This window comes from Numida meleagris, chromosome 11 (genome assembly GCF_002078875.1).
Source record: "Numida meleagris isolate 19003 breed g44 Domestic line chromosome 11, NumMel1.0, whole genome shotgun sequence".
Taxonomy (NCBI): domain Eukaryota; kingdom Metazoa; phylum Chordata; class Aves; order Galliformes; family Numididae; genus Numida; species Numida meleagris.
This window is the reverse complement of record NC_034419.1, coordinates 19633213-19656002: the sequence shown is the minus strand read 5'-3', so window position 1 is coordinate 19656002 and position 22790 is coordinate 19633213. Positions and strand designations below refer to the sequence as shown.

General features: G+C 52.2%; 1 protein-coding gene across 1 annotated transcript in view; it reads left to right on the top strand.

Annotated features, from left to right (window-relative positions):
- Nucleotides 1-22198, top strand: part of PLXND1 (plexin D1) — a 68077-nt gene extending 45879 nt beyond the window's left edge. The window contains exons 23-36 of the mRNA XM_021409221.1: nt 130-237; nt 1338-1468; nt 2122-2320; nt 7436-7582; nt 9242-9398; nt 10128-10231; nt 11204-11267; nt 11526-11560; nt 13271-13375; nt 14162-14325; nt 15668-15815; nt 17870-18010; nt 18821-18895; nt 19525-22198. Coding sequence (XP_021264896.1) covers nt 130-237; nt 1338-1468; nt 2122-2320; nt 7436-7582; nt 9242-9398; nt 10128-10231; nt 11204-11267; nt 11526-11560; nt 13271-13375; nt 14162-14325; nt 15668-15815; nt 17870-18010; nt 18821-18895; nt 19525-19641 — 1695 coding nt within the window. The 3' untranslated portion in view covers nt 19642-22198. The remainder of the gene's footprint in view (nt 1-129; nt 238-1337; nt 1469-2121; nt 2321-7435; nt 7583-9241; nt 9399-10127; nt 10232-11203; nt 11268-11525; nt 11561-13270; nt 13376-14161; nt 14326-15667; nt 15816-17869; nt 18011-18820; nt 18896-19524) is intronic.

Here is a 22790-nt window from a genome sequence, read left to right as displayed (position 1 = left end):
CCAGTGCATTTCTTTGTAATGGGTGGTCTCCAGGCCCAAAGATGTTTCTCTCTCTCATTCCCTTGTGGCACGTGGCACGTGAGGAGGTCTCTGGGCCTCTGCTGATGGCTGTGTTTGGTTGTGTTGCAGTGTTCCTCACTCTATGAGGAGTGCTACGTTCTGCCTTCCCAGCAGCTCAGCTCCCAGGTGGGCTCCCAGGTCCAGGAAACCCATCCGCTTCTGGTGGGGGAATGGAAAGTGAGTAACCCACTAACAAAACAAATGTTCTTCAGTGGTTGCTAACCATACTCGTGTGTGTTGACAGTGTCATGCATTTTCTTGTGGTGTGTGGGGAATGCTTGATTACTCAAAACAATTAACACATACCAGCGTTGGATCAGCTTTTACTGGTTGGAGAAGAGAGATCTGTGAAATTCTGCTCTCGCATGAAGAAGCCCTGTCCCAAGGCCCCCCCCCCCCCCCCAGCTTCACTGTGGGCTTTCTTCCTAATTGTACCATAGTGTATGTCACCTTCAGTTCCATGCGTGGTTCTTCATAAATGAGATTAATTACAAGTGAGGACTCACTATGAGCTGTTGTTGTCCCAGAGCTGGGTTTTGGATGAACAAGAGTCAGGAACTGAAGAATCAGCAAGTCATTTAGGTTGAAGGGAGATCTGCTTACAGCAGCTCCAACTAGATCAGGTTTCTGAGGGCCTTGTCTGGCTTCATGTTGAGATATCTTCAAGGATGGAAATCCCACAGCCTCTCAGGGCTCTTTTTCCGGTGCCTGATGACCATAAAAGTGGAAACTTTCTTCCTTATATTTAATTAGTGTCCCACAGTCCAGCCCCAGCTGGGGTCCCTTGCCTCTTATCCTATCACTGTACCCACAGAGAAGAGCCTAGCTCTGTCTTCTCTACCCTGCCACGGTGCAGCTGAAGACTGCAGGAAGTTATCGCCTTCTTATGGCCAAATAAGCAGCAGCTCTCTCTGTTTCTCCTTGTACACAACTGCCCCTTAATTGTTTGGCACCCTCTGCTGTATTTGCTCTGGTTTGACAACGTCCACCTGGCAGTGGGGAGCCCAACACTGGGCACATTACTCTAGTTGGTCTCACAGGTGCTGAATAGAGAGGGGCAGTGACCTGGTGGCTGTGCTGCTTCTGATGCAGCCCAGGATGCAGTCGTGCCTTTGCCAGGAAAGCAGTCTGGCTGGTGCCAAGCAGAGGGAGCATGGAGGCCTCAGAACAGTGCTCTGTGCTTAGCAGGGACATCCTTGCAGTCAGGTAGAATAAAAGTTGGGGGGGCTGAAACAAGCAGTGTTTTTCTCATTCTGCTTTCTATTTTTTTTCTCTAGATCCCTGAAAGCTGCAGACCCAATATGGAAGAAGGAATCTCACTGTTCTCTACATTGCTCAACAACAAGCACTTTCTCATCGTTTTTGTCCATGCTCTTGAACAACAGAAGGACTTTGCTGTAAGGGACAGGTATGACCTCCAGCAGACTGAGGAGGCACGCTGGCAGCCAGCTCATCTGACTGAGGGTCTGTGTGCCCCACAGGAAGCTCAGTGGCGTGACTGCTGCCTCGCAGTCTCTGCTCTGAAGGGTGGCTCTGTGGCTCCTGCCTGGTCCCATGAGGCTGCCAAGGAGGCAGTTGAGCGCGTCTCTTGTCCTACATGGACATTTTCCACAGGGCTGTGGTTTTCAGGCACTGATCATCCATGCTAAATTTCAACCAAAGACCTGGCAGCTGGACAAGACTGATTTATTCCTAAACTCTAAGCTCTAAGGGATCCAGCTGCTATCTAGAGCTGTGCATTGCAGCTAAAGGTTACAACTGGCCTCTCAGTTTTCCTTTAAAAGTGAGCAGCCAAAAACCTTCTCCATTTTCCTGCAAAGCACCAAAAGGTGCAACGCGTGACCTGTTCTTGCAGTTTATATTCCTGAACACGTATGGTTTACCAGTAAGAGTGTGTGAGCTGACCTGAGGTTCGGCAGCACAGAAAGAGCATGTGGAGTTTAGCACCACTGAGGGAGTCTGCAGAATCTGTCACAAATGCTGCCTTCGTGTTTTTTATGCTAGTTAACAATTTAGTCGTGTTGCCTCAGTGCTTAAGTCATACACAGTTCTGTTTTTCAGGTGTAACCTGGCCTCCCTGCTTACTATCGCATTGCATGGGAAACTGGAATATTACACCAGCATCATGAAGGACCTCCTTGTGGATCTAATAGATGCTTCAGCTTCCAAAAACCCCAAGCTGATGCTGAGGAGAACTGAATCTGTGGTAGAGAAGATGCTCACCAACTGGATGTCCATCTGCATGTACAGTTATCTCAGAGTAAGAGAACCAGATGAGTGTATTGTTGCGTGCAGGGGTAACAAGGGGCATGTGAGTCCGCTGAGGACCTAAATACTTGCCAGTTATGCCAGTTGCCTCGTCACTAATGGTTGACAAGCTCCAACAGATTGAAAGTTCAAGCGTAAAAAAGCACCTGGAAGTTTGCTTGCTTCTGGTGACTTGATGGGATCGGGCTTTGCAGCAGGCTTCCTAGTGTGGCCTGCTTTTGGTAAGGCCAGGGCACTAACTAGCATTTATTACTATGGTTGAGAAGGGAACCACAGGGGAATTGGAAAATAACCACAATAGCTTGAGGTTTGGAGAACAGTTCCAACTGTTTGTTGTTTTCTCTGACCAGCTCGGATAGCCTTACTGATGGTTGCCAGCTAGTTCAGCATTTTGCTTGAGCACAGGACCCCAGGAGGGGATCGTGGCGTGGGGCAGGAAGGCTGCTGGGCTGTCAGTGCTCATTTGGGTTGGGGCTTCTTGTGCTGGGCATGTCCTCGCAGTGCCACAGTGCCCAGGTGGTCTTAGCGGGAGAGAGGGATGTCCAGAAGCCTGTCTTCCTGCAGTAACCAAAAAGGAATATATTTGGCATCTCAGAGCGTCTCCATCTGCTCAGTGCTTTATCTCCAATGCTTGCCAGCTCTGGTTGGAATTTCTCAGAAGAGTTGAGCAATAACATAATTGATTCCACGGCAGCTAATTGGAGGACACCCCATTATACCCACAAGGGAAAGCCTGGAAAAGGCCTTTAGAAAAATCTCTTTTTCAAAGTGTTTGCTGTAGTCACAGAAGCAATACTGCATTGTCTTCATACATATCATAATGTCTTCTGAACACAGCTGAAGATCACTTTTTGTTCTAAAGCTTGTGGCTTTGTAGTTCTTAATCTTTCATTTTAGCTCACATAATTATGAACTATAATGAAAGAAAAGTCACAGGAACAAGGAGGGCTGCCTGTGCCAATGGAGCATGGCTTTCCAGCCTGTCAGAGAAAAAAAGAGTGAATTAGTGATTTTTTTTTTTAATCTTTCAGTTTTGTGCCTGTAGCTTAACCACTGGGGGGGAAAAGTGCTGATCTCTTCTCTTGGAGAGTAGAGTCCTCATATGAGGCATCTGATCCAGCTCTGGTTCTGCTAAAAATGGACATTGTGCAAGAAGGCTTTCTCAGGAAAAAAAAAAAAAAAAGGGGGAAAGAAGGTTAATTCTTATCACACAGGCTGGGGACATGGGCACTTTACAGAGCTAATTATCAGTGACGCAGCCCCCGAGCGCCTGCAGCACCCCTCCTGTGGCTGTGGCAGTCCAGGTGCCCGTGCAGAGCTGGGGCCAGGGCCAGGGCTGGGGCTGCCTGTGACGAGCAGGGCTGGTGCCAGCCGTGAGCTGAAGCCATGCAGACATCAGGGTGGCATGGTCAGGGAGATGATGAAACGAGGGCCTAGCCAGGCTAGAATCGTAGGATGACAGAAGTTCTCGAGTTAGAAGGAGCCTGCAGCAATCATCGAGTTCAGCTCCTGCCTCCACACAGCAGCACCCAAACCCCATGTTTGAGAGTGGTGTCCAAATGCTCCCTGAGCTCCGGTAGCATGGGGCTTCCCTGAGGAGCCTGTTCTGTGCCACTGCCCTCCGGTGGAGAGCCTTTCCCCAACACCCAGGCTGACCCTTCCTTGATGCAGCTCCGTGCTATCTTGGCATGGACAGTAAATATTTGCCGTAACAGAGTGCAGTGAAGATTTGATTTCCAAGAGCCTTGCACATCACGTGCTCGTGGTGGAGGTGGGGGACCTCAATGGAGGAAAAGCTGCTGGCTGCTGATGGGGGGAGGAAGAAGCCCTGTCTGTCCCTGCAGGAGGGGGCTCCAAACGGGTGCAGGCTGCTGCGCAGGGACGGAGGGCTCTCAGCAGTCTGAGCAGAACCGCTGCCTTCCACAATGCAAAAGCCAAGTGCAGAGCCATTGAAGCTCTCCCTGCGCACAGACTGCTTCTAGCTCAGGGCAGCAACTTGAGTATTAGTGACAGTCAGGCACCACCCATGTGCCTTGTACCCCTCTGGGTCAAACTGTTGCCTTCAGAGAGGCATTCCTTGGTTAAAAAGAGTCTCCTGCATGCCTGCAGCACTGTGCTGTCAGACGGGTGACGATGGGTCTGGTTCTCATTCCTGAATGATCTCCATTAATCACAACATCTATTCAAAACAGCTGCTGCAAAGGTCCCTGCCATTGTTCAGTGGAAAAATTCCAAGAGCTTGTATTTTCCCTTGTAAGTCAACGCTACATGCTCGAAACATTTGTTTCATATTAATGCTGTGACTAGCAGTCCATCCACTTGTGTTTTGGGCAAAAAATGATTTGAAGGAGCTGTCTTCAGCTGGGAAGAAGAGGCAGGCCACAGCCACTCACAGCTGCACATCTGGAGGGCACCTGAAAGCAGAGGGGTTGCCCCTCTGAAAGGTGACAGCATCCAGGAGCTGTCATGGAAGGCAGCAGGAGACTTGCTCCTTGGGGTTGGAATGAGAGAGGGCTTGAAAACTTGCAGCATTTGCACGACCGATGCAGATCTTGGTTTCTGCAAAACTGTGTGAGAATCACCGATAAGATGATCTGTATCTGCACTTTCCGCTTCAATGGAAAGTGCTGTGAACTGCCTCCCCTGTGCAATACCTCAGCACTGTTCTGCCCAGCCCTCCTGGGACGAGGGGGACTGGTGGCTGAGTGAAAGCCAAGGCTCTGGGATACAGCGCTTAGATCTGGGTCCAAGCTTCCCAAAGTTTTGCATGGGTGATGGAGCTGGGATTGTATTTGTCACATTACACAAATAGGTAATCACCCCCAAATTAGCTGGCACCTGCGAGAAGCAGCTGCTTTCTGTGTTTTCCTCACGCCAGCCTCACCAGGACTTATTTGAAATGACCGTAGGGTGTTCCCAGAGGACATCTCTGATGACTTGGCCTTGTTAATGGAGCAGTGATGCTGAATCCAGTCTGTGCTCTGAGCCGTTTTCCCAAGCGCGCTGAACCTTCGCCTCCCACGCTCCCCGTGCGTGAAGCAGCCCAAGCAGTGCCAGCCAGAGCTGCGCGCTCCATTGCTACGAGTGTATTGCATGCCCCGGGTAGCTTTAAGGGCCTGTAACAGTTCAGTCAAAAATGAAAATGAAGTCTCATTAAAATACATTCACAGTGGGAGGAAGAAAAAGGCCCCAGAGTGTGGTTTTTTAAAATAATTTTTGCCCTGAATCAGCACTGATCTCTCCTGGTTAGACTTCCTTTCTCCCAAGTAGCCAGCTCCAGAGACACTGTTGGTTTGTTTCCAAATGCGTTTTCCGAACAATGCTCGTGGTTTCCAGGCCCGCCCTTTTATCTGCAGCCCCTGCCTGCCAGCCCTTCTTTCCCCTCATTGAAACTTGCAGTCTGATTAGCGCTTCTGCAGATTTCCATAGCGTCCCACAGTTCCTGGGTCTGAAAGCCAAGAAGACAAACAGAAATAGCATCTCGCAGGCTGAGCTGCCATTTGGTTCCTCTGCAGCACGTCCTGAGGACAGAGCTGGTTCATTCACACTATGCTGGGTCTGAGCACCCACGGCATGGGCTGCCCCTCTGCACTCAGCGCATTCACAGGACGGTGCCACCTGGTCGGTGCTGGCTCCAGGGAGCGCTGCTGGCTCCAGGCAGTGAGGAGCCCCGGTACGAGTGGGACTCGCTGGGCTCTGTGTCGTGGTCTTCAGCCTCCTCCCTTCCCACTGTGGCTGGAGCTGTGTCCAGGAGCAGTTTCCCCAGCGGGACGGGGCAGGCTCCAGACCCGGCACTGGATCTCGGGGTGGTCCCCCTGCACGTCTGAGCACTGTGACACAGGCACCGTGCCTGCTCAGGGCTGTTGCTGCAGCCTGTCAGCACCCCTTGCACTGGACTGGTGCAGCAGTGCTCCCGTTCTCATCGCGCAAGTGGTGGAAGCAAGGAGTGAGTCCTGGGCATGTCTGTGTCAGCATAACCCCTGCCTGCTGGCTCACCGTGCCACCTTTCCCTCAGACACTGACTTTTTGTTACTTTCTGCATTTTGCTTATGGTCCTCAGCTCCTTCGCCCCACAGCTTCACATGTGTCTGTGCCTTCCTTCAGCACTGCAGCTCTGCTGCAGAGCTCTTGCGCTTCTGCATGCTCAGAGGGAGCGTTGCAGGAAGTCCTTACATCCCAGCAGGAGAACCAGGGACCTGCCCCACGTTCATAGCAGCCCTGCCCTGGGAAAATAAAGTGTGTGCACCGTGGCACAGATGGTGTGTGCCCACCCACAGCCCTGCTGCAGCCCAAACGCTGAAGGCAGCCGAATCAAAATTGACATCGAGCTAATTGCTTCAGCAATTATAAGGCAATTAGAATAAAAGAATCACCGAGTCTTAATTAAGAAGCAGATTGAACAGGATTTAGCAGCTCCTAGCTGAGAAATACCAAAACCATCCAATATCTGTTGTCTTGAGCAGGATTTCAGATGGCAGGGGTGGCTGCGCAAGGGTGTGATGGTCGGAACGTACAGGAATGTGCAGTAATTTGCATTTGCCTCATCTGAAGGAAATTGCACATGAACATTAGGGAGAATGGGATGTACTCCAGTACTGACGTGTTTTTTAAGAAAATAACTTGTGTTTTATTTGCACATCAGTGTAACAGACATAAGTGGATCAGAAATCTGGCACTACACCATGTCACTGAACCGCGTCACAAATTGCTGGGCCCTGTTAGGCTCCTTGTTCTTGTTGCAGCACTGTCACAATTCACAGTTCTCCTATAAGATGAAGTTTGACAAATGTAACGAGTTAGCTGCCATGTTTGCTCGTTGTTGCATGGGAACAGCGTGGTTGACTCTGATCTTTCTCTTTTGCTGCGATCAGGGCTCTGCTGCGGTATGAGAAGTATGAGCGCTGCTTCCCAGAGCCACAGGCTGCACAGTGGCCTCACTCCCACAGATCTCAATGGCAAACCAGGCAGCGCAAAGAGGACGTCAGCCAGCACCTTTACGAGGAAGCTGGCACCCACGTGTCCCTCTAAACCTGGGTTTCTGTGCAGTGCCTGCCCTGGATGCACCTCCAGGTTCAGTGCTGACATGGGCTTCTCTCCCTTTCCCCAGGAGACGGTTGGAGAGCCATTCTTCCTGCTGATCTGTGCCATCAAGCAGCAGATTAACAAAGGCTCCATCGATGCCATCACTGGGAAGGCCAGGTACACCCTCAACGAGGAGTGGCTCCTGCGGGAGAACATCGAGGCGAAGCCAAGGGTGAGTACCCGAGGTGGGGTGGCCCAGAGGGGACTCATGCCTCAGTGAGAGTTAGTGCCTGTTGCACCTTGCTGCCGCAGGGCTTCCACTGCAGAATATGACTCGTGGTGACTGCTGGTTTGCACGTCCAGCCTTTGTGATCACCAGCGTGGCTCTGGTTAGAGGTGGAGGGAGGCAGGGAGACACAGAATTCAGAAGATGCCTTTCCAGAGCCTGGGTCAAACCCTGCTTCCAATTACCTGGCATAAATCTGCAGCAGTTCTGCTGAAGTCCATGGGTTGCCCCAGACGTGCATCGCTGTAACACAGAGCAGGCTCCAGCTCCACATCCTCTCCGATTCCTGTTACCGACTGACCTGTAAATTTACAGCACAGACAAGAGGGGTTAGCAGCAGGGCGCACAGTATTGGCTTTCCCGGCAGAAATGGTAATTTTGTGTGTCTGAGCAGGAGCAGTGCAGATGCTTCCTACTTTGTGAGAAGAGGAGCAAAATGACGGGCCGAGCATTGGAGGAAGGTGACCATCTGCAGGGCTGGTGCTAACTCACTGGCAGTCCCTTGCAGTGCTGGTAACTGAACCTCTGCTTTAAAAAACAGCCACTCAGCATACAATGTGAAAAATCATCTTCAGTTAATGCTATGGCAAAAATCCGGCTTCATCTGTGCACTGACATTGTTCTCATCACCAAGGGAGCTGGCTGTGTGTCCTGATACCAGAGAGCAGTGTTAGCGAGGAACCTGTGGGCTGTGAGAATCCCAGCCGTCAGGCTCACATTTATGGGTGTCCTTCCCAGAAGCAACTGTGCTCACAGCAGCACTGCTCCTGGCCTCTGCACAGCATCATGACCGCAGCTTGCAGATCAAGTAGCTGGCTGTGCTCGCAGATGAACAGAGGCACAGAGGCCTCCAGTTCATGTGCGTCAAGGAGAGGAGGGCAGAGGCAGGGCAGGGGCTGCCTTGGGTCGGCTCTGTGCACGTGGCATTGGGCTAGGCGGAGCGCGTGAGGAGAGGAGGTGCCTGTGCTCCGCATTGCTCCTCATCTGACTGGCAGGGGAGCAGCTCTCAAAGAGGGTTTTTGTACAAAGAGTCATTCTCATTACCCCACAGCTTTGTCCTTCGACTGGCAGAAGCCGGGTGTCCCCAGGGCGTGAGTGGTGTCTGTGGCAGCTCAAAGCCCCTTACAGCTGACGATCCACTGTTCAGGTCCCTTCTTCAGCAGGGTATTGGATGCTGGTGGTGGTGAATGCTCACGCAGCACCAGACTCGCTCTTTAGCATGCTCAAAGCTTGTTTACACCAGAGAGCTCAGCCCGTTGCGTCAGGCAGAGGAGGGCAGTGAGCCCTGGCAGCCCCATCAGTGACCGGTCAGAGCTGAGAATGGTGGCGGTGGGGGCTGACCTCCTTCCTGCCTCCAGAGGTGGTCTCTGCACATCAAGGCTCGGGCCCATTAGCAGGGCAGCAGGAGAGCAGGGCGCAGCGTTGCTCCCTGTGTCCTATTGGCTCCATCAATAAATTGAATCTTTCAGTTGCCGGGGGCCATAAATCAGCACTTTTGCTAGCAGTAAATTGTAGATGACAGCCTTTGTTCATCCTGACTTCAGCCCCAGAGCTCTGCGCATCCGTGTGAACCTCACTCACCCTTAATGCGTCTTCTGCCCGCAGAACCTCAACGTCTCCTTCCAAGGCTGCGGGATGGACTCCCTGAGCGTCAGGGCCATGGACACAGACACGCTCAGCCAAGTGAAGGAGAAGATCCTGGAGGCCTTCTGCAAGAATGTCCCCTACTCCCAGTGGCCGAGAGTGGAGGACGTCGACCTCGGTAGGTGTGCTGGCCATGCCTACCTGCAGATGAGGGAGCTGATGTTGCACACCAGCCCCTGGGGTCTCTTGCAGGGTGCTGGGTGGAGGAGCACTGGTGAGAGGGCAGGCTCGAGACAGCCTTCTCCTGAGGGTGGTCTTTGTAATAAGTGATGGGTCCGGACCCTGCTGGACAGGAGGGAGCTGTGTCACTAGAAAGAAGCCTTAGAAAAGCTTGAGCTGAGCAGAAGGGTGCTTGGATTTCCACTCTTTGAAGCCTAGTGTTAATCCTAGGAGTGAATGTATCCTCTAAAACTCTCTTGGGCCTGCATATGGCTCATTAATGTACCTCTCCACGAGCAGCTATAAATGAGCCCACGGACGCCTGTCTGGCCATGGGTTTGGCTGTGTTACTTATCTACCTTGTGGCCAACCCCTTATTGTAGAATTTAAGAAGGATCCAAGCAGAGTGCTGGGAGGAGGAAACTACACTGGCCTCATGCCTGTGTGCCATGCGGGGCTGTGGCTAAGTGCCAGAGGGTGTCCTCCTGGAGGGTCTGCTGGCTGGGACAGCATCAGGCCCCACTCCTCTCCCCGGTGCCTGGGGCAAGTCCCCCTGTCCCCACTGGCTCTGCCTCTCAGGAGACACCACTGACCCCCGTGCGCAGCCCCACGGTGCCTCGGCTGCGGGGTGCTCCCAGAAGCAGGTCCCAGGTGCCGGGCTGCCTGCTCACCTCTGCCCTCCCCACAGAGTGGTTTGCCACCAGCACTGACAGCTACATCCTCCGGGACCTTGACGACACCTCGGTGGTGGAGGATGGCAGGAAGAAACTCAACACGTTGGCGCATTACAAGGTAAACCTGTGGGCATTGCAGAAAAGCTCTGCTTCCTCAGAGCCTGTCTGGCCCCAGGGGCGAGTGGCAGTTCCCCCTCCAAAAACAGGACTATCGGGGCCAAGCAGGAAGGTTGCCATAGCTCCATGAGAGCTTCCGGGGAATAGACATCTGCCCTGGCGAGAAGCTTGTTAATATTGCAACACACTGAAACTAATTAAACACTCTTCATGCAAAACAAGTTATTACTGACAACAGAAAGAACGGGGGAAAAAAAAAAAAGCTCCTATTTCCAATGGCCTCAGCTCAGCTGATCGGTATCACCCAGCTCTTGGGCCGTGCCCTGCTGTCGCTGGAGCCGCTGCTGCCCTCAGAGCATGGCGGGGATGCTGCTGAGGAGTGGAGGCCAAAACATGGGGCAATGTGGTGAAGCGAATTGTTCTCTTGACCAGTTTTCCTTTTAAATCTAAATGAAACCAGAGAGTTTATTTGGTTTCCCCATTCCCCGCTATGCCTGGAAGCATAATCCTCACTAGTCTGTAACAGCGCATGGAAAATCAAAGCTGCGTGCTGATTAGCGTTATTATTTGTGCGGCAGCAGTGCCGCTCCTGGCATGGTGCCCGCTGTGCTGGGAGCCGGGCGCAGAACAAAGAGCAGCCCCTGCCCTGTGGCCTGCGGGTTCCTGCTCCCCTCTGGGAAGAGCCAAGCAGCGCCTGCACAGCTCAGTGCCCTTTCTTCTTCAAGTTACCTGCTGTAGGTGTGCCAAAACTTTATCTTGGATACATGTATTTGCCCAATTCCCATTGGATTTGAGGTCATCACCGTGTTGTATTTGCACTTAAAAAAGCCTCTCCCAGTAGGGCAGCACGCTGCTGCCAGTTCCCACGCCGGGGAGCAGGGGCAGGGCAGTGGTGGGGTGTCCATGGCTGGCATCGGGTCCCCAGGGCCGGGAGCTGCCAGGCGCTCACCAGCGGCCGCGCTTCCCTCTGCAGATCCCCGAAGGCGCGTCCCTGGCCATGAGTCTGTCGGACAAGAAGGACGGCACACTGAGCAGAGGTAAGGCCCGTTCCCTGCGGCAGCAGCACCTGCATGTTTTGAGGGTGGCTTTGAGGTGATGCTGAGAACTGGCAGCCGTGTTCCCCAGGCCCTGCAGTGTGGTGCAGCACGATGTGATTCCATGCTGAGAGGGATGCTGAGATCACTGGGAGCAGAAACCCTGGCTGGGCACTGGTGCTTCTTGGGGATAGCAAACACGTGTCCTGATGTGGGTGGAGTCTTCTGACTGAGCTGTTGTATCTCTCTTGCTCTTCACAGTGAAGGATTTGGACACCGAGAAGTACTTCCACTTAGTGAGTATCCTTCCTGCTCGCCACATGGCCGTGGGCATGGCTGTGCTGCACCGTGTGGCTGCTGGGGCAGTGCCTTGCAGCAGCATGGGGTATCCGGGTGCTTACCCTAGTCTGGTTGTCATCTATGTTACAACACCTGCCCTTACGAAGACTGCCCATTAACAGAGCGAGGGCGCTGCTGCTGTCACTTGGGCACAAGATGGGTGAACCATCCCTGGAGGTGCCTGAGGTCATGGATGGGGCTGTGGGCAGCCTGAGCTGGTGGGGGGCAGCCAGTCCATGGCAGGGCTGGGGCTGGCGGGGCTTTCAGATCTCTTACAACCAATCCATTCTTAGATTTTATGGGGCTGAACACGGTCTGCGGCAAAGAGGAGCTGCCCTGCAGCCAGGGCCATGCTGCAGCAATAGCAGAGGTGTTGTGATTTGAGCTGGCCGAGACCAGCAGGGCTGGGGCAGGAGGTGGGGCAGACAGCCCCCGGACCCGCGCTCACCTCGGTGGCAGGACATGACCCCCAGAAGTTGGTACCCTGAAAACTGCTGGGAGTGAAGGTGGCCGGTGGGGCTGTGTGTGTGGCGATCTTTCTTTTCACCTGCAGGGAAGTCTCTGGGCTCCTGTTTTTTTCAGTGTTTGTGATGAAAGAAAAGAAAATCTTTTCAGCCTCAGTGATACTGACTTAATTCATCTCCGTGGGCTGAAGCATCAGATGTGATGAACAGGCTGGATCAGCAGTCATTAGTTCTCTTCACAGAGGCCCTAATTGGAGCAGAAAGGTTATCTGTAGAAAAGCTTTAGCACTGTGGGACATAATAAAAAATTACCGAGACAGCACAGTGATTGTTGTGGCCTGATCCAGCCGTCAGCAGCCAGAGTTCAGCACCGTGATCTGAGCGTGGAGCCACGCTGCCAGGAGCGTCCCGCGGCCTCGGAGGAGTCACCGCGCAGGAGCTGCTGGCACCCTGCCCCTTCCCAGGGCCGCGGAGATTTATTAGTTCCTGCCCGTGCACCGCTCCAAATCGACGAAGTGCTAAACGCCGCTAAAAGCCGTTATGAGAAAAAGTGTTACAGACAACAACAGTATTTTATAGCTCGGGTTTTTTTCTCTGCTAAATTTTCCATGCTCAGATGGAGTACAAACACACAATGCATGCACGCATATACACAGAGCGAGGAGGGAGAGGGGACAGGAAACCGAATGTGCACATCTGAAACAATGCCAAGATGTACTTAAATGGCTTGCTAGGTCATTATAGGAGGGTAATTAACTGACCTGACCAGCAGAATATTTATTTTTGTTTTTAAAAAGGCCAGAGTAGGAATATTGGCTGATTGTTCTTGCATTTTTTCCAAACCTAAGAAAAGCTGCTTTCCGTGGAAGCCTTCTGCTTTGTTTCTGGGAACCTAAACTGCAGCCACACAGGAGCACTTCACAGAGGCCAGAAAGGCAAACAGGCTGACTTACCCAGGGAGGCTGCTTGTTTCGTTTCCTTTGTCTAGATTGAGAGAGACAATGAAGAGAGCAAAAGAGACAAATGCCAGAAAAACTGACCATTATGAATTACTTTTTTAAAGCCATATAAGGCTGTATTTATAACACGGTAACTGCTTTTTAATTGGATTCTATATGAGGTTGAAATTCTATAGTTAAAGGAAAATTCAGTGTGACACATCCAGGGAGGAGTGTTCTGAACATATGTTTTGTGTTGGACCAGGTTCTCCCAACCGATGAATCAGTGGAGCATAAGAAGTCCCACAGACAGAGCCATAGGAAGAAAGTCCTGCCAGAGATCTACCTGACCAGGCTGCTCTCTACAAAGGTAAGAGGTGGGGACGCTTTTGCTTACAGCAACTGGGATTGTTGCCTGTGGTCTGTAGCGAGAAGCCTGATTTAAGTCAGGACTGCTGCAGGGCCAGTCACTCCCAAGGGGCTTTAGGACCCATCTCTCCTGAATGTTTGGAGAGGCTCCAATGGGGCTGCTGGGCTGCGCTGGCTCCTTGCTTCCTCTGCTTCCCAGCTCTCCCTGAGAGCAGCACTGCTGCAGGAGATCCCCGAGTGCGGGTCTGGCATCTCCAGACATGAAAGGATGCTGACAGCCTCAGGGCTCACAGTGCGCGATTCAGACCTGAGCCCATCTCCCACTGGGTGATCCTGCTGGGAAGAGGGATGGAAGAGGAATGTCTGTGCGGCCTTAATTCAGATTTGCACTTCCCCACTCACTGCGAGTGCTCAGCTCCAGCAGTTGGGCTCCCAGACCATCTTTAGTCTCAGCATGGTGCTTCACTGGAGCAGAGATCACAAGGATGGCCAGCAGTCTCCAGGCTTTTTTGTATTTACTGTGCAGAACAATCACAGATGCGAGATCCCAGCAGTAAGAAAGAAAATCTCAATGCCAAAAGAAATTAAACCCAAATGCGAGCTAATTATATCACTATGCACAAACAAACCTTTCCCTCCTTGCTTCAGCATCCCCTCCCTCTCGTGGCTTATCCAGCTGGCAGCCATGTACTTCCCCTGGTGCACACAGTCACAGCCCCTCGCGCTATTTTCGGGGTTCAGGTGCTGCTGCTTTCTGTAGCCCCCACTGCATGTGCTTGTCCCACAGGGCACGCTGCAGAAGTTCCTGGACGACTTGTTCAAAGCCATTCTCAGCATCCGAGATGACAAGCCGCCTGTGGCCGTGAAGTATTTCTTTGACTTTCTAGAGGAGCAAGCAGAGAAAAGAGGGATCACAGACCCTGACACCATGCACATCTGGAAGACCAACAGGTTTGGAAGAGAAGGCCTCTTCTTTCCTTCCTTTCTTCTCTAAGGAGCAACAGCTGCAAAGCTTTGGTGTCCTGCATTAACCACCAGGCTGCTAGAAGCAGAACCAATGAGGGCCATGAAAAACAGGGAGGGGCTGAAAGATGAGAGCAAACATAGGCTGGAGAGCTCTGAACAAACACAGAGCTCTGGGGAGTGCAGAGCTGGAAGAGGAGGCACAGGCAGATAAAGGGCGGAAGGAATGGGCACAGTAATACACATAATTAAGGAGAAACAGAAGAGGGAGTGGATGAGAGGATACAGCAAAGATGTAAGCTGTAAGCACTGAAGGATATGAGAAAGATTCCAAAATCACATCCGGTCTTAAAAACCACACAGATTTTAAAATCCGCACCTGGCTCCTTTTCATTTGATTTCCAGCTTTCCAAACCCTGGGGACCCTTTTCCTGACTTATCTCTGACACCAAGCTGAGGCTGCCCGGTGCTCGGCACCCCAGGAGCTGGTGCTGTGGCAGCGTTCTGCCGGGGAACACGGCACCAGGGGCAGCCAGCAGCAATGCTGAGGGATGTGCTGAGCAGGAACGGCACGGGAGGGTCACAGTGAAGGGGGGACAGAGCAGGGGAGAGAATAGCGGGTGAGGCTGGAGGCAGCACGGTGGAGAGGCACCGCACTTCTGAGGCAGCAGGGGCAGTAACTCCAGCACAACGTGAAAAACAAAAAACGATTTGCCTGGGATAGCAGGTGTGCAGACATGATGTGTGGACTGCAGCTCTGCCTAGCCTTCATTACCTTAATTGCCAGTAGAGCAAAGACCTGTACAGATTTTACTCCCCAGCTGCTGAGGAGGGATAGTCGTCAGGGCAAGCAATGTACGGTGTGGCCAAAGGGGCACTGAAGCAACTGGAGAAGAAAATGATGAGAGAGCAGAAAAATTATATATGAAATGTATTTCGTGGGGCAGGCTTACCAGCAAAACCAGATGATGGTTAGTGTCAGGGAAAATGGAAAAGGAGCTGACACTGTCACTACAAAACTGCAAGTGAGGAAGCCGGACTGAAAAGCTCACACAGCAGAAGGGCTCGTGCCCCTCCTGCAGGACACCCAACCCACAGCTGCTGGAGGAGTGGGGGCAAACGCCTGGGTAGGGCTGTACATGGAGCCTGAGCAAGTGCTTGCCCATCAAGCTAGGCAGAGGAACGTGCACTGCCAGGAGGTGATTAAAGAACAGAACCTTGCTCCTCATTTTTTCCCTCTTTTATTCACATTCTGTCATCATCTTTCTGCATTTCCTCTCTCCCTGTGGAAATTCACCCAGCGTGTGTTCCTGGCCTGTTTCCTCCACAGCCTGCCTCTGAGGTTTTGGGTCAACATCCTGAAGAACCCCCAGTTTGTCTTCGACATCGACAAGACCGACCACATCGACGCCTGTCTCTCTGTGATCGCCCAGGCCTTCATTGATGCCTGCTCCCTGTCCGACCTGCAGCTGGGCAAGGTACAGCCTGGAGGGGACACTGCACCGCGGCTCCGGCCAGCGAGGCACAAAGCAGCGTGGGTGGGAGGGGGCTGTCAGAGATGGCCTGGTCCCGGGTGTGGGCTGTGAGCCGCATACTCAGTTTCATGCTGTTGAGGTCTGAATGTGTCTAAGGATGAGTTGTCCTCTCCTCCCTCCTGCTCCGGGCACATGCTCGCTGCTTTCCCTCTACCTTGGCTGAGTGTGGTGTTGACATTCGAAACTTCCTGACACTGTAAGCTTTTTAGCAAATGTTGTAAAAGACCCCTCGCCCCAGAGCTGGGTGCGTGAAGTAGGGGCCCTTGCGGCGAGGGAGCAGCACTGCTCAGCACGTCCCCAGGAAGCCCCTCCTGGGAGAGATTAACTGGGAGGAAAACGTAATGAGTGCTTGATTTTTGTTTGTTTGGGTTTGGGACTTTTTTTGCAAGTGTTACGAAACACCTTCAATCTGTCCTTGTCAAGCTGCTGGTGAGGGGAAGAGGGGTCAGCAGGAGTCAGACAGCAGATGGAAACATTTTTCAGGAATACAATAGTGTAAGTGAAGGAACTGTTGAGTAATGCAGGGAAAAGAAACCCTCAGCACGAAAATCAGCCTACATATACATGCTCTAGACCACTGGATTGTCCAGGCTCTTCCCCTGGATACAGGGTGTCAGTAGTGCCACTTCTGATACAGCAAACGTGAAAGCAGATTCACTCCGCACACCTACAGAGTGTAAGCAGTTAATAAAACACTCATCTCTTCCTAATACAGGGAGGACAAACCAGACACAGATTTAGAAAACAACCCAGGAAGGAGGCAGCATGGGTTTCTGTTGTGTTTCTAAGGGGAAAAAAAAATGCTGTAAGCAGGCTCTGTAACTTGGTTATATTCCTGCAATGCCTTGTCATTGGGTTTGAAAGTAAACTGCTTTGGGGCCTGGTGCCCATTTCCCCTGCAGCCTTCCCACATATTGCCACAGCAGCTTGCAGTTACCCCTGGCTTCCTTATTTACTGCTTGTACAGCAGGAGATGCTGTCTCCATGGCTAGAACCCTGCTGGGCTTGTTTTGTCTGCAGTGCCTTCCTCCCCCTCTCCACCTGCCAGCACCAGGGAGCGTGTCAGGGCAAGGGGACACACTGATCTTCTTCCTCTCCTGTCCCAGCACCTGGGGCTTCTTTTCCCTTTGGGTTACAGAGCTGGAGTCAGGCAGGTTCATTCCCAGGGTAATGATGTCAGCGGGACAGCATTGCCTCGAGGTTAGAATCCTTCATGCTTGTGTTAGCAAGGAGTGCAAGTGGGGTTATGCCTGTGCTGGTACCACCCGCTCATATGGCTGGGAGGTTAAGAATGCTTTGTCCAAGCAGACATTAATCAAGAAAACTCTCAGTATTTTCTGTTAATTACTTTCCATGCACTCAATATAGGTCAGATGGGCCGAGTTAGCCAATGCAAAATAAATCAAAGCTACATTAAAAATCCAAGAGCAACATTTCAACTGACAAAGTTCAGCTTTGTTCTTTGGTTTAAATCAAGCTGGCTGCTCAAGAGACCAGAGTGACGCGTTCAGAAGCCCATCCTTCATTACCACTTTCCACATGTGCCATGGAGCACAAGTGCATTATCTAACACAGTGGTGGTACACGCATTTGCAGAGCACCGCCTGCAGCAAACCACCCCCCGGCCCCACGCTCGCTTTTCAGCCTGTCCTTGCTGCAATTGTAACGCACTCAGTGAGACCACCATTGCTGGCATAGAAGCCAGGAAGGCAGGCGGGGGACGGCCGCACGCAGAGGGTGCTGCGGCTCCGCACCAGGTGGGGATGGCCCGCAGCACTGATGTGCTCTGCAAGCACCGCTGCCCTCAGCGGTTTGTGCCTCAGTGCCGTCCCACCACGTTCCTGTCTGCTTAAAGCCAGGCCCAGAGCTGTTTCCTGTGCCCAGCTGTAGCTGAAGGCCCCGTCTGACAGCCAGTGCTTCAGGCAGGCAGACAGGGTAAGAGGCTTTCAGTCAGAAACAATACGGCGTCTGATTTCGGTATCTTGCCCTCTCTCCAGGACTCCCCAACCAATAAATTGCTGTACGCCAAGGAGATCCCAGAGTACAGGAAGATCGTGCAGCGATACTACAAACAGATCCACGACATGCCGCCGCTCAGCGAGCAGGAGATGAACGCGCACCTGGCGGAGGAGTCGCGGGTGAGGCACCGGGCGGTGCTGGGACGCGGGGCTGAGCGGCTGCAGGCAGCTCCTGCTCGGGTGGGCGCTGGAGGGAGCGAACAAGAAGGGATGTTTTGCCTCAAACTTCCAGACACAAAATTCATCTGACCTAATTCCAAGCATCTTTAATGACTGCCAGAGCTGCAGTAAACATCCACGAATTTACTTGAAACTAACTAGGCTTTGGCACCATTGGGAGTTTTAAACAGAATGAAGTGCCAAAGAGCCAGGAATTTGGAAGAGGCTCTGCTGGCCCGCGGGTCCCCGGCCAGCTGGCCCCTGTGCCGCCAGCTTTCAGTGCTGGCCCCGAGTCCCAGGCAGCCCGCTGGCAGCTGGCAGTGCTCCCTGCCAGCCTGGTACCAGCTCAGGAGCTGGCAGCTGCGCTCCGGATCCCAGCCGTGCCAGCAGCGCACTGCGGCTCCCTCAGAACACAGCCATCTCCCCGCGGCAGTTCAGCCTCAGCTGCGCAGCATGCTTTTCCCTGGGTGTTCCTCCACCCAGCTCTGGTGCTGCCCCATCCTTCACAATGCCTTTGAGCACCAGAGGCTGATCAGGGCTACCAGCTGTGGTCACTTAAGGCTGAATCTATAAAGACTCAGTCCATTTTTGATGTAAGCAAATGCAGCTTCCGTAAATGAATAAGGCAAAGCCCAGCTGCATCAATTCAACAGGAATAAAAATAGCCAGTCTAAATCTTCTTTTAATCTTGCTAATGCCTGCAGATTGGGCTTGAACTTGCTTGATGTGTCAGGTTAACATATCTCCCCTATTTGTTCTGTCTTTTTAAAGAAATACCGGAACGAGTTCAACACAAACGTCGCCATGGCTGAGATATACAAATATGCCAAGAGATATCGCTCCCAGGTAGGCGAGTTTGGCTGTGCTCAGGCCTTGGACTACCTGCGGAGGGAATAACAGGAGGTGTTTTGTAACCAAGCAGTTAGATGCCTCGCAGAAAAGGGATTATTCTTCTTTGCATAATCCCATGCACATATGTAATACATGCACACAGGTGCATCTGCTCTCCTATCCCTTGGTTGATAACTTCGTAGAAGCAAAGGCCAGCCCTTCCCAACTGTTTTTAGTAGTGCTTGGCTGGGCAAGATTGGAGCAGGGCTGGCCGATGCGTGGACTGCTCCAATCCTCTGATGCTCGCAGGAAGCAGAGCACAGGGATGCAGTCCCCAGTAACTTACCCTCACTGCATCCCTCAGTACAGCCCTGGCTGTGACCCAGCACCCAGCCCACTGTGCCCGCTCTGTGCTAGGAGGTTCCTTGCAGGGTTTTCTGTTGCATTCTCTCCCTCTGCCTCAGTGTGAGAGCAGGGACTCAGCCAAGCCCTGCAGCACCTAGAGGGTGCAGGGCTGTGTCCCAGTACTAGGCTCTCCATACTGGCTCCAGCTGGGATTGAGGCATTATGGGGCAGGTGAGGGAGCAGGGCTGGCAGACAGGGCCCCATGCTGCCTGCCCCTCATGTGCCCACCTCTCCTGCAGATCGTGGCCGCCCTGGACTCCAACCCCACGACAAAGCGCACCCAGCTCCAGCACAAGTTTGAGCAAGTGATTGCACTCATGGAGGACAACATCTATGAGTGCTGCAGCGAAGCCTAGGCTGACTGCAGCCTGGGAAGTGACCTCTAGAGTACACTGCTGTAGGGAACCTGCCTTGACCGTGGAGACACCTCGGGCCATGTCCATGAGGGTCTTTCCCAAACCAGCCTTGTGGCAGTGGTGGGCCTTGCCTGCAGCCAGAGAGCTCCCTCACGTATCAAGAAGCCACAAGACACCCTTCGTGCAGCTAGAAAACCGTCTGGTCAACACTGTGGCACCCATAACTTACTGCTGTTGCAAGCCAGAAATGGAGACGTGACACCCACGGCGAGCTCAGTTCACCACTTCTCAGTAATTAGTTCCTGAGCAGCTGGCTCCCCACATCCCTGTCTGCATTCCTCATGGACAAGACCAGGCTGCAGAAGCCATAACAAAAGGGCAGCCTCAGGGAGTAACAAGCAGAGATGGCATAGGCCATCAGAGCAATGGCAGCGCTCTCTCCATTCCACACCATCCCTCCGACATCTGCATTTCTGACACCATGAACAATCAGCTGTTCACTATCTGCTGCATTCTGTGTATTTTTGTGCCTTTTAATTTTTTGTATTGTATGTGCAAACATAACCACTCCTTCATTTGAGATTTGGGCAACCCAGGGAACTGGGGGTGAGTTAAAGCAGTTGCTTCCTACATAGCTGGGGAATGCTGAAAGCACTTTATCCCCTAACAATAACAGCTGTTAGCTGGCTGGAGGGAGCACATTGCATGTTGGTGTGGGAAAGACTGTTCTGCCTTCCCCTAGTTCCCTGACCTAAGTTCAGTGAAGTGCAGTGTGCAGTGGGGTATGCAGATAGCCCCTAACGACCCACCTGCCAGGCAGCTGGGCACAGACATCGCTTCTACCTGCAAGCAGAAGAGCAGACACCAGTGGGTAAGGGAAGGACCTCTGCCCCTCACTCTGCTCTCCCCACCCTACTGGCTGCGTACACAGCTGTGGTGCTGACTTGAGCTCACATCACCAGAACAGTCTGCTCTGACAGAGCAGAACTGAGCCACATTCAGGGTAGAAGATCCAGACATCATCCTTCCTCCCTCGGCCCCACGTTCTCTGGTATCTCACTACGATCATCACCTAAAGCAGGCCAGCGCTGCAGAGGGCTGTTCCTAAAGCAGCTTGCTTTGCTTGCCTTGCAGCCAGCACACCATGGTTACTACCCAAGAGCAACAAGAGTGGTTTTGCGACATGTTCAGTTTGTCAGCCCATAAAGGCAAGCAGCCCATCCTCGTCCCCATGGTAGCAAGATGCTCTCACTCACACAAGCCAGCATAGCAGGTCAGGCATCACAAGCTGCAAACAGAGGTAGGGAAGTGTCACACTCCCCATACTGGTGTCAACAAGCAGAGTTCCACTGCAGAGACAAACAACTTATCTGAGACCCAGGAACTCCGCTGTCATCCTGCAGCATCTGCTGGGGCCCATCCCAGCTTGGCATCCATTTCCTCTCTGCTGGCAGCTTCTGTTCTGCAGCCAGGACAGCCATGACTCCGCTGGTCTTCTCCAGCATCACTCAGGCCCCTCTTCAGAGGCTGGCCTACATGTCTGAAGCCAGCATTCCCTGCAGACAAAGGCAACCTGCCCATGACAGCTAAACCTAGCTGTAGCTGTAGGCACCACATTTCCAAACTGCCAAACATATATTAAAAAAAAGTGACTACCTCACTCTAGGCAAGGTCTCAAGGTGAGCCTCCATTACTCATCCAGCTGGCAAGGATGCAACCTGGTCCAAACTCCTCCTGGGTGACTTACTGCCATGGGCAGGTTGTCCCACCCCATCATTTCCAATAACACCACATCTGTCAGAAGTTAGAGCATCAGAGTTGTGTATGTGTATATAGATATCTATTTTAAAACAAATTATAGACTTTATCCAGTATGTCAAAAGGGGATAGGGAGGGGAGGGAAAGGGAAAGAAAAGAGGATTTGTTTTGCTTTTTTTTTTTTTTAAAGAAAAAAAGAGAACTACAGAAAAAGTACATACACTGTAGAGGTTTCAATGTCTTTGCTGAGGATGTGGTTACAGAATAGAAACTAATAATGTAGCTGGGCTACATTTTATTTTGAAAGTGATTTTCACAAAAAAAATAATCTTGATTTTTTTTTCTTTAGAAACTGTGAATAGTTGCCATAGATATAGACAGGCCCAGCACAGGGAAGGTGAGAGAGAAGGACCAGCGTAGTAAAGAACGTTGGGCTTGGCTGGAGGTGAAGAAAGGGCCATGGAGCAATAGCCCCATGTCATTACAGGAAAAGGACACAAGTGAGCCAGTGGTGAGTGTGATTTGACTCCAGGTGATGTGACTGGGCCAGGCATTGGGGTCTATTGCTTTCTTATTTAATTTTTTCCAAAGCAGAAAAAAAGCTACAACCATTCTAAAGAGATAATCTTAAAAGAGGAGAAGCTTGAGGGTTTGTAGTGTTGCCTTGAACCCCTGAGCCCTTTGTAACATGTTTTTAAACTTTGGCATGTGTTGTGGGTATAGTGCCCTTACCTGCTGTGTAGTGGAAGTGGCAGACTCTTGGAGAAACCTATCTTTGTAATAAAACAAGGTGCTGAAACCCTGTGTAGTGAAGTTCTTGTTCCTGGTACACACAGAGGACACCTGACACTGAGAGGCTATCCCTTGCCTAAGGCACCTTTCTCTCACACAGACCATGCAAATTGCTGCACTCCTCCAGCACAGGAACATGGGGAGGCAAGCACTGCCAGGTGCTGCAGCCAGCTCCACCACGCAGCTCCGCAGTGCTTGGGGTCAGCAGCTCAGCAAGAACCATCTTGTTTCCAGATGGGACAGGTCTTATCCTCTCCGGGCTGCAGCAATTCACCATTCCTGCCTAGCATGTTCCACAGGTCCCAGCGGAAAAGGAACTGATGCAGAAGGTAGAACAGCCATGTGAGGACCTGAACAAACAGCAGCCACGTGCACCAGGACCAGCACCACCACACCAACCCCTGGGGCCGGGCACCCTTCTGCTGCCAGGAGCAGACTTGTGGGCCAGCTGCGCCTTCTCCCAGCAACAGGGAACCCAGTGCCTGCTCTGCGCTGCCACAGCCCTCGAGGCTTCTGGCCTCAGCAGCGTGACACCACCACAGCCTGCAGGGCTCGATAACCATGGCATTGCTGAAATCCTCTCACTTCTGCCTTCCAGT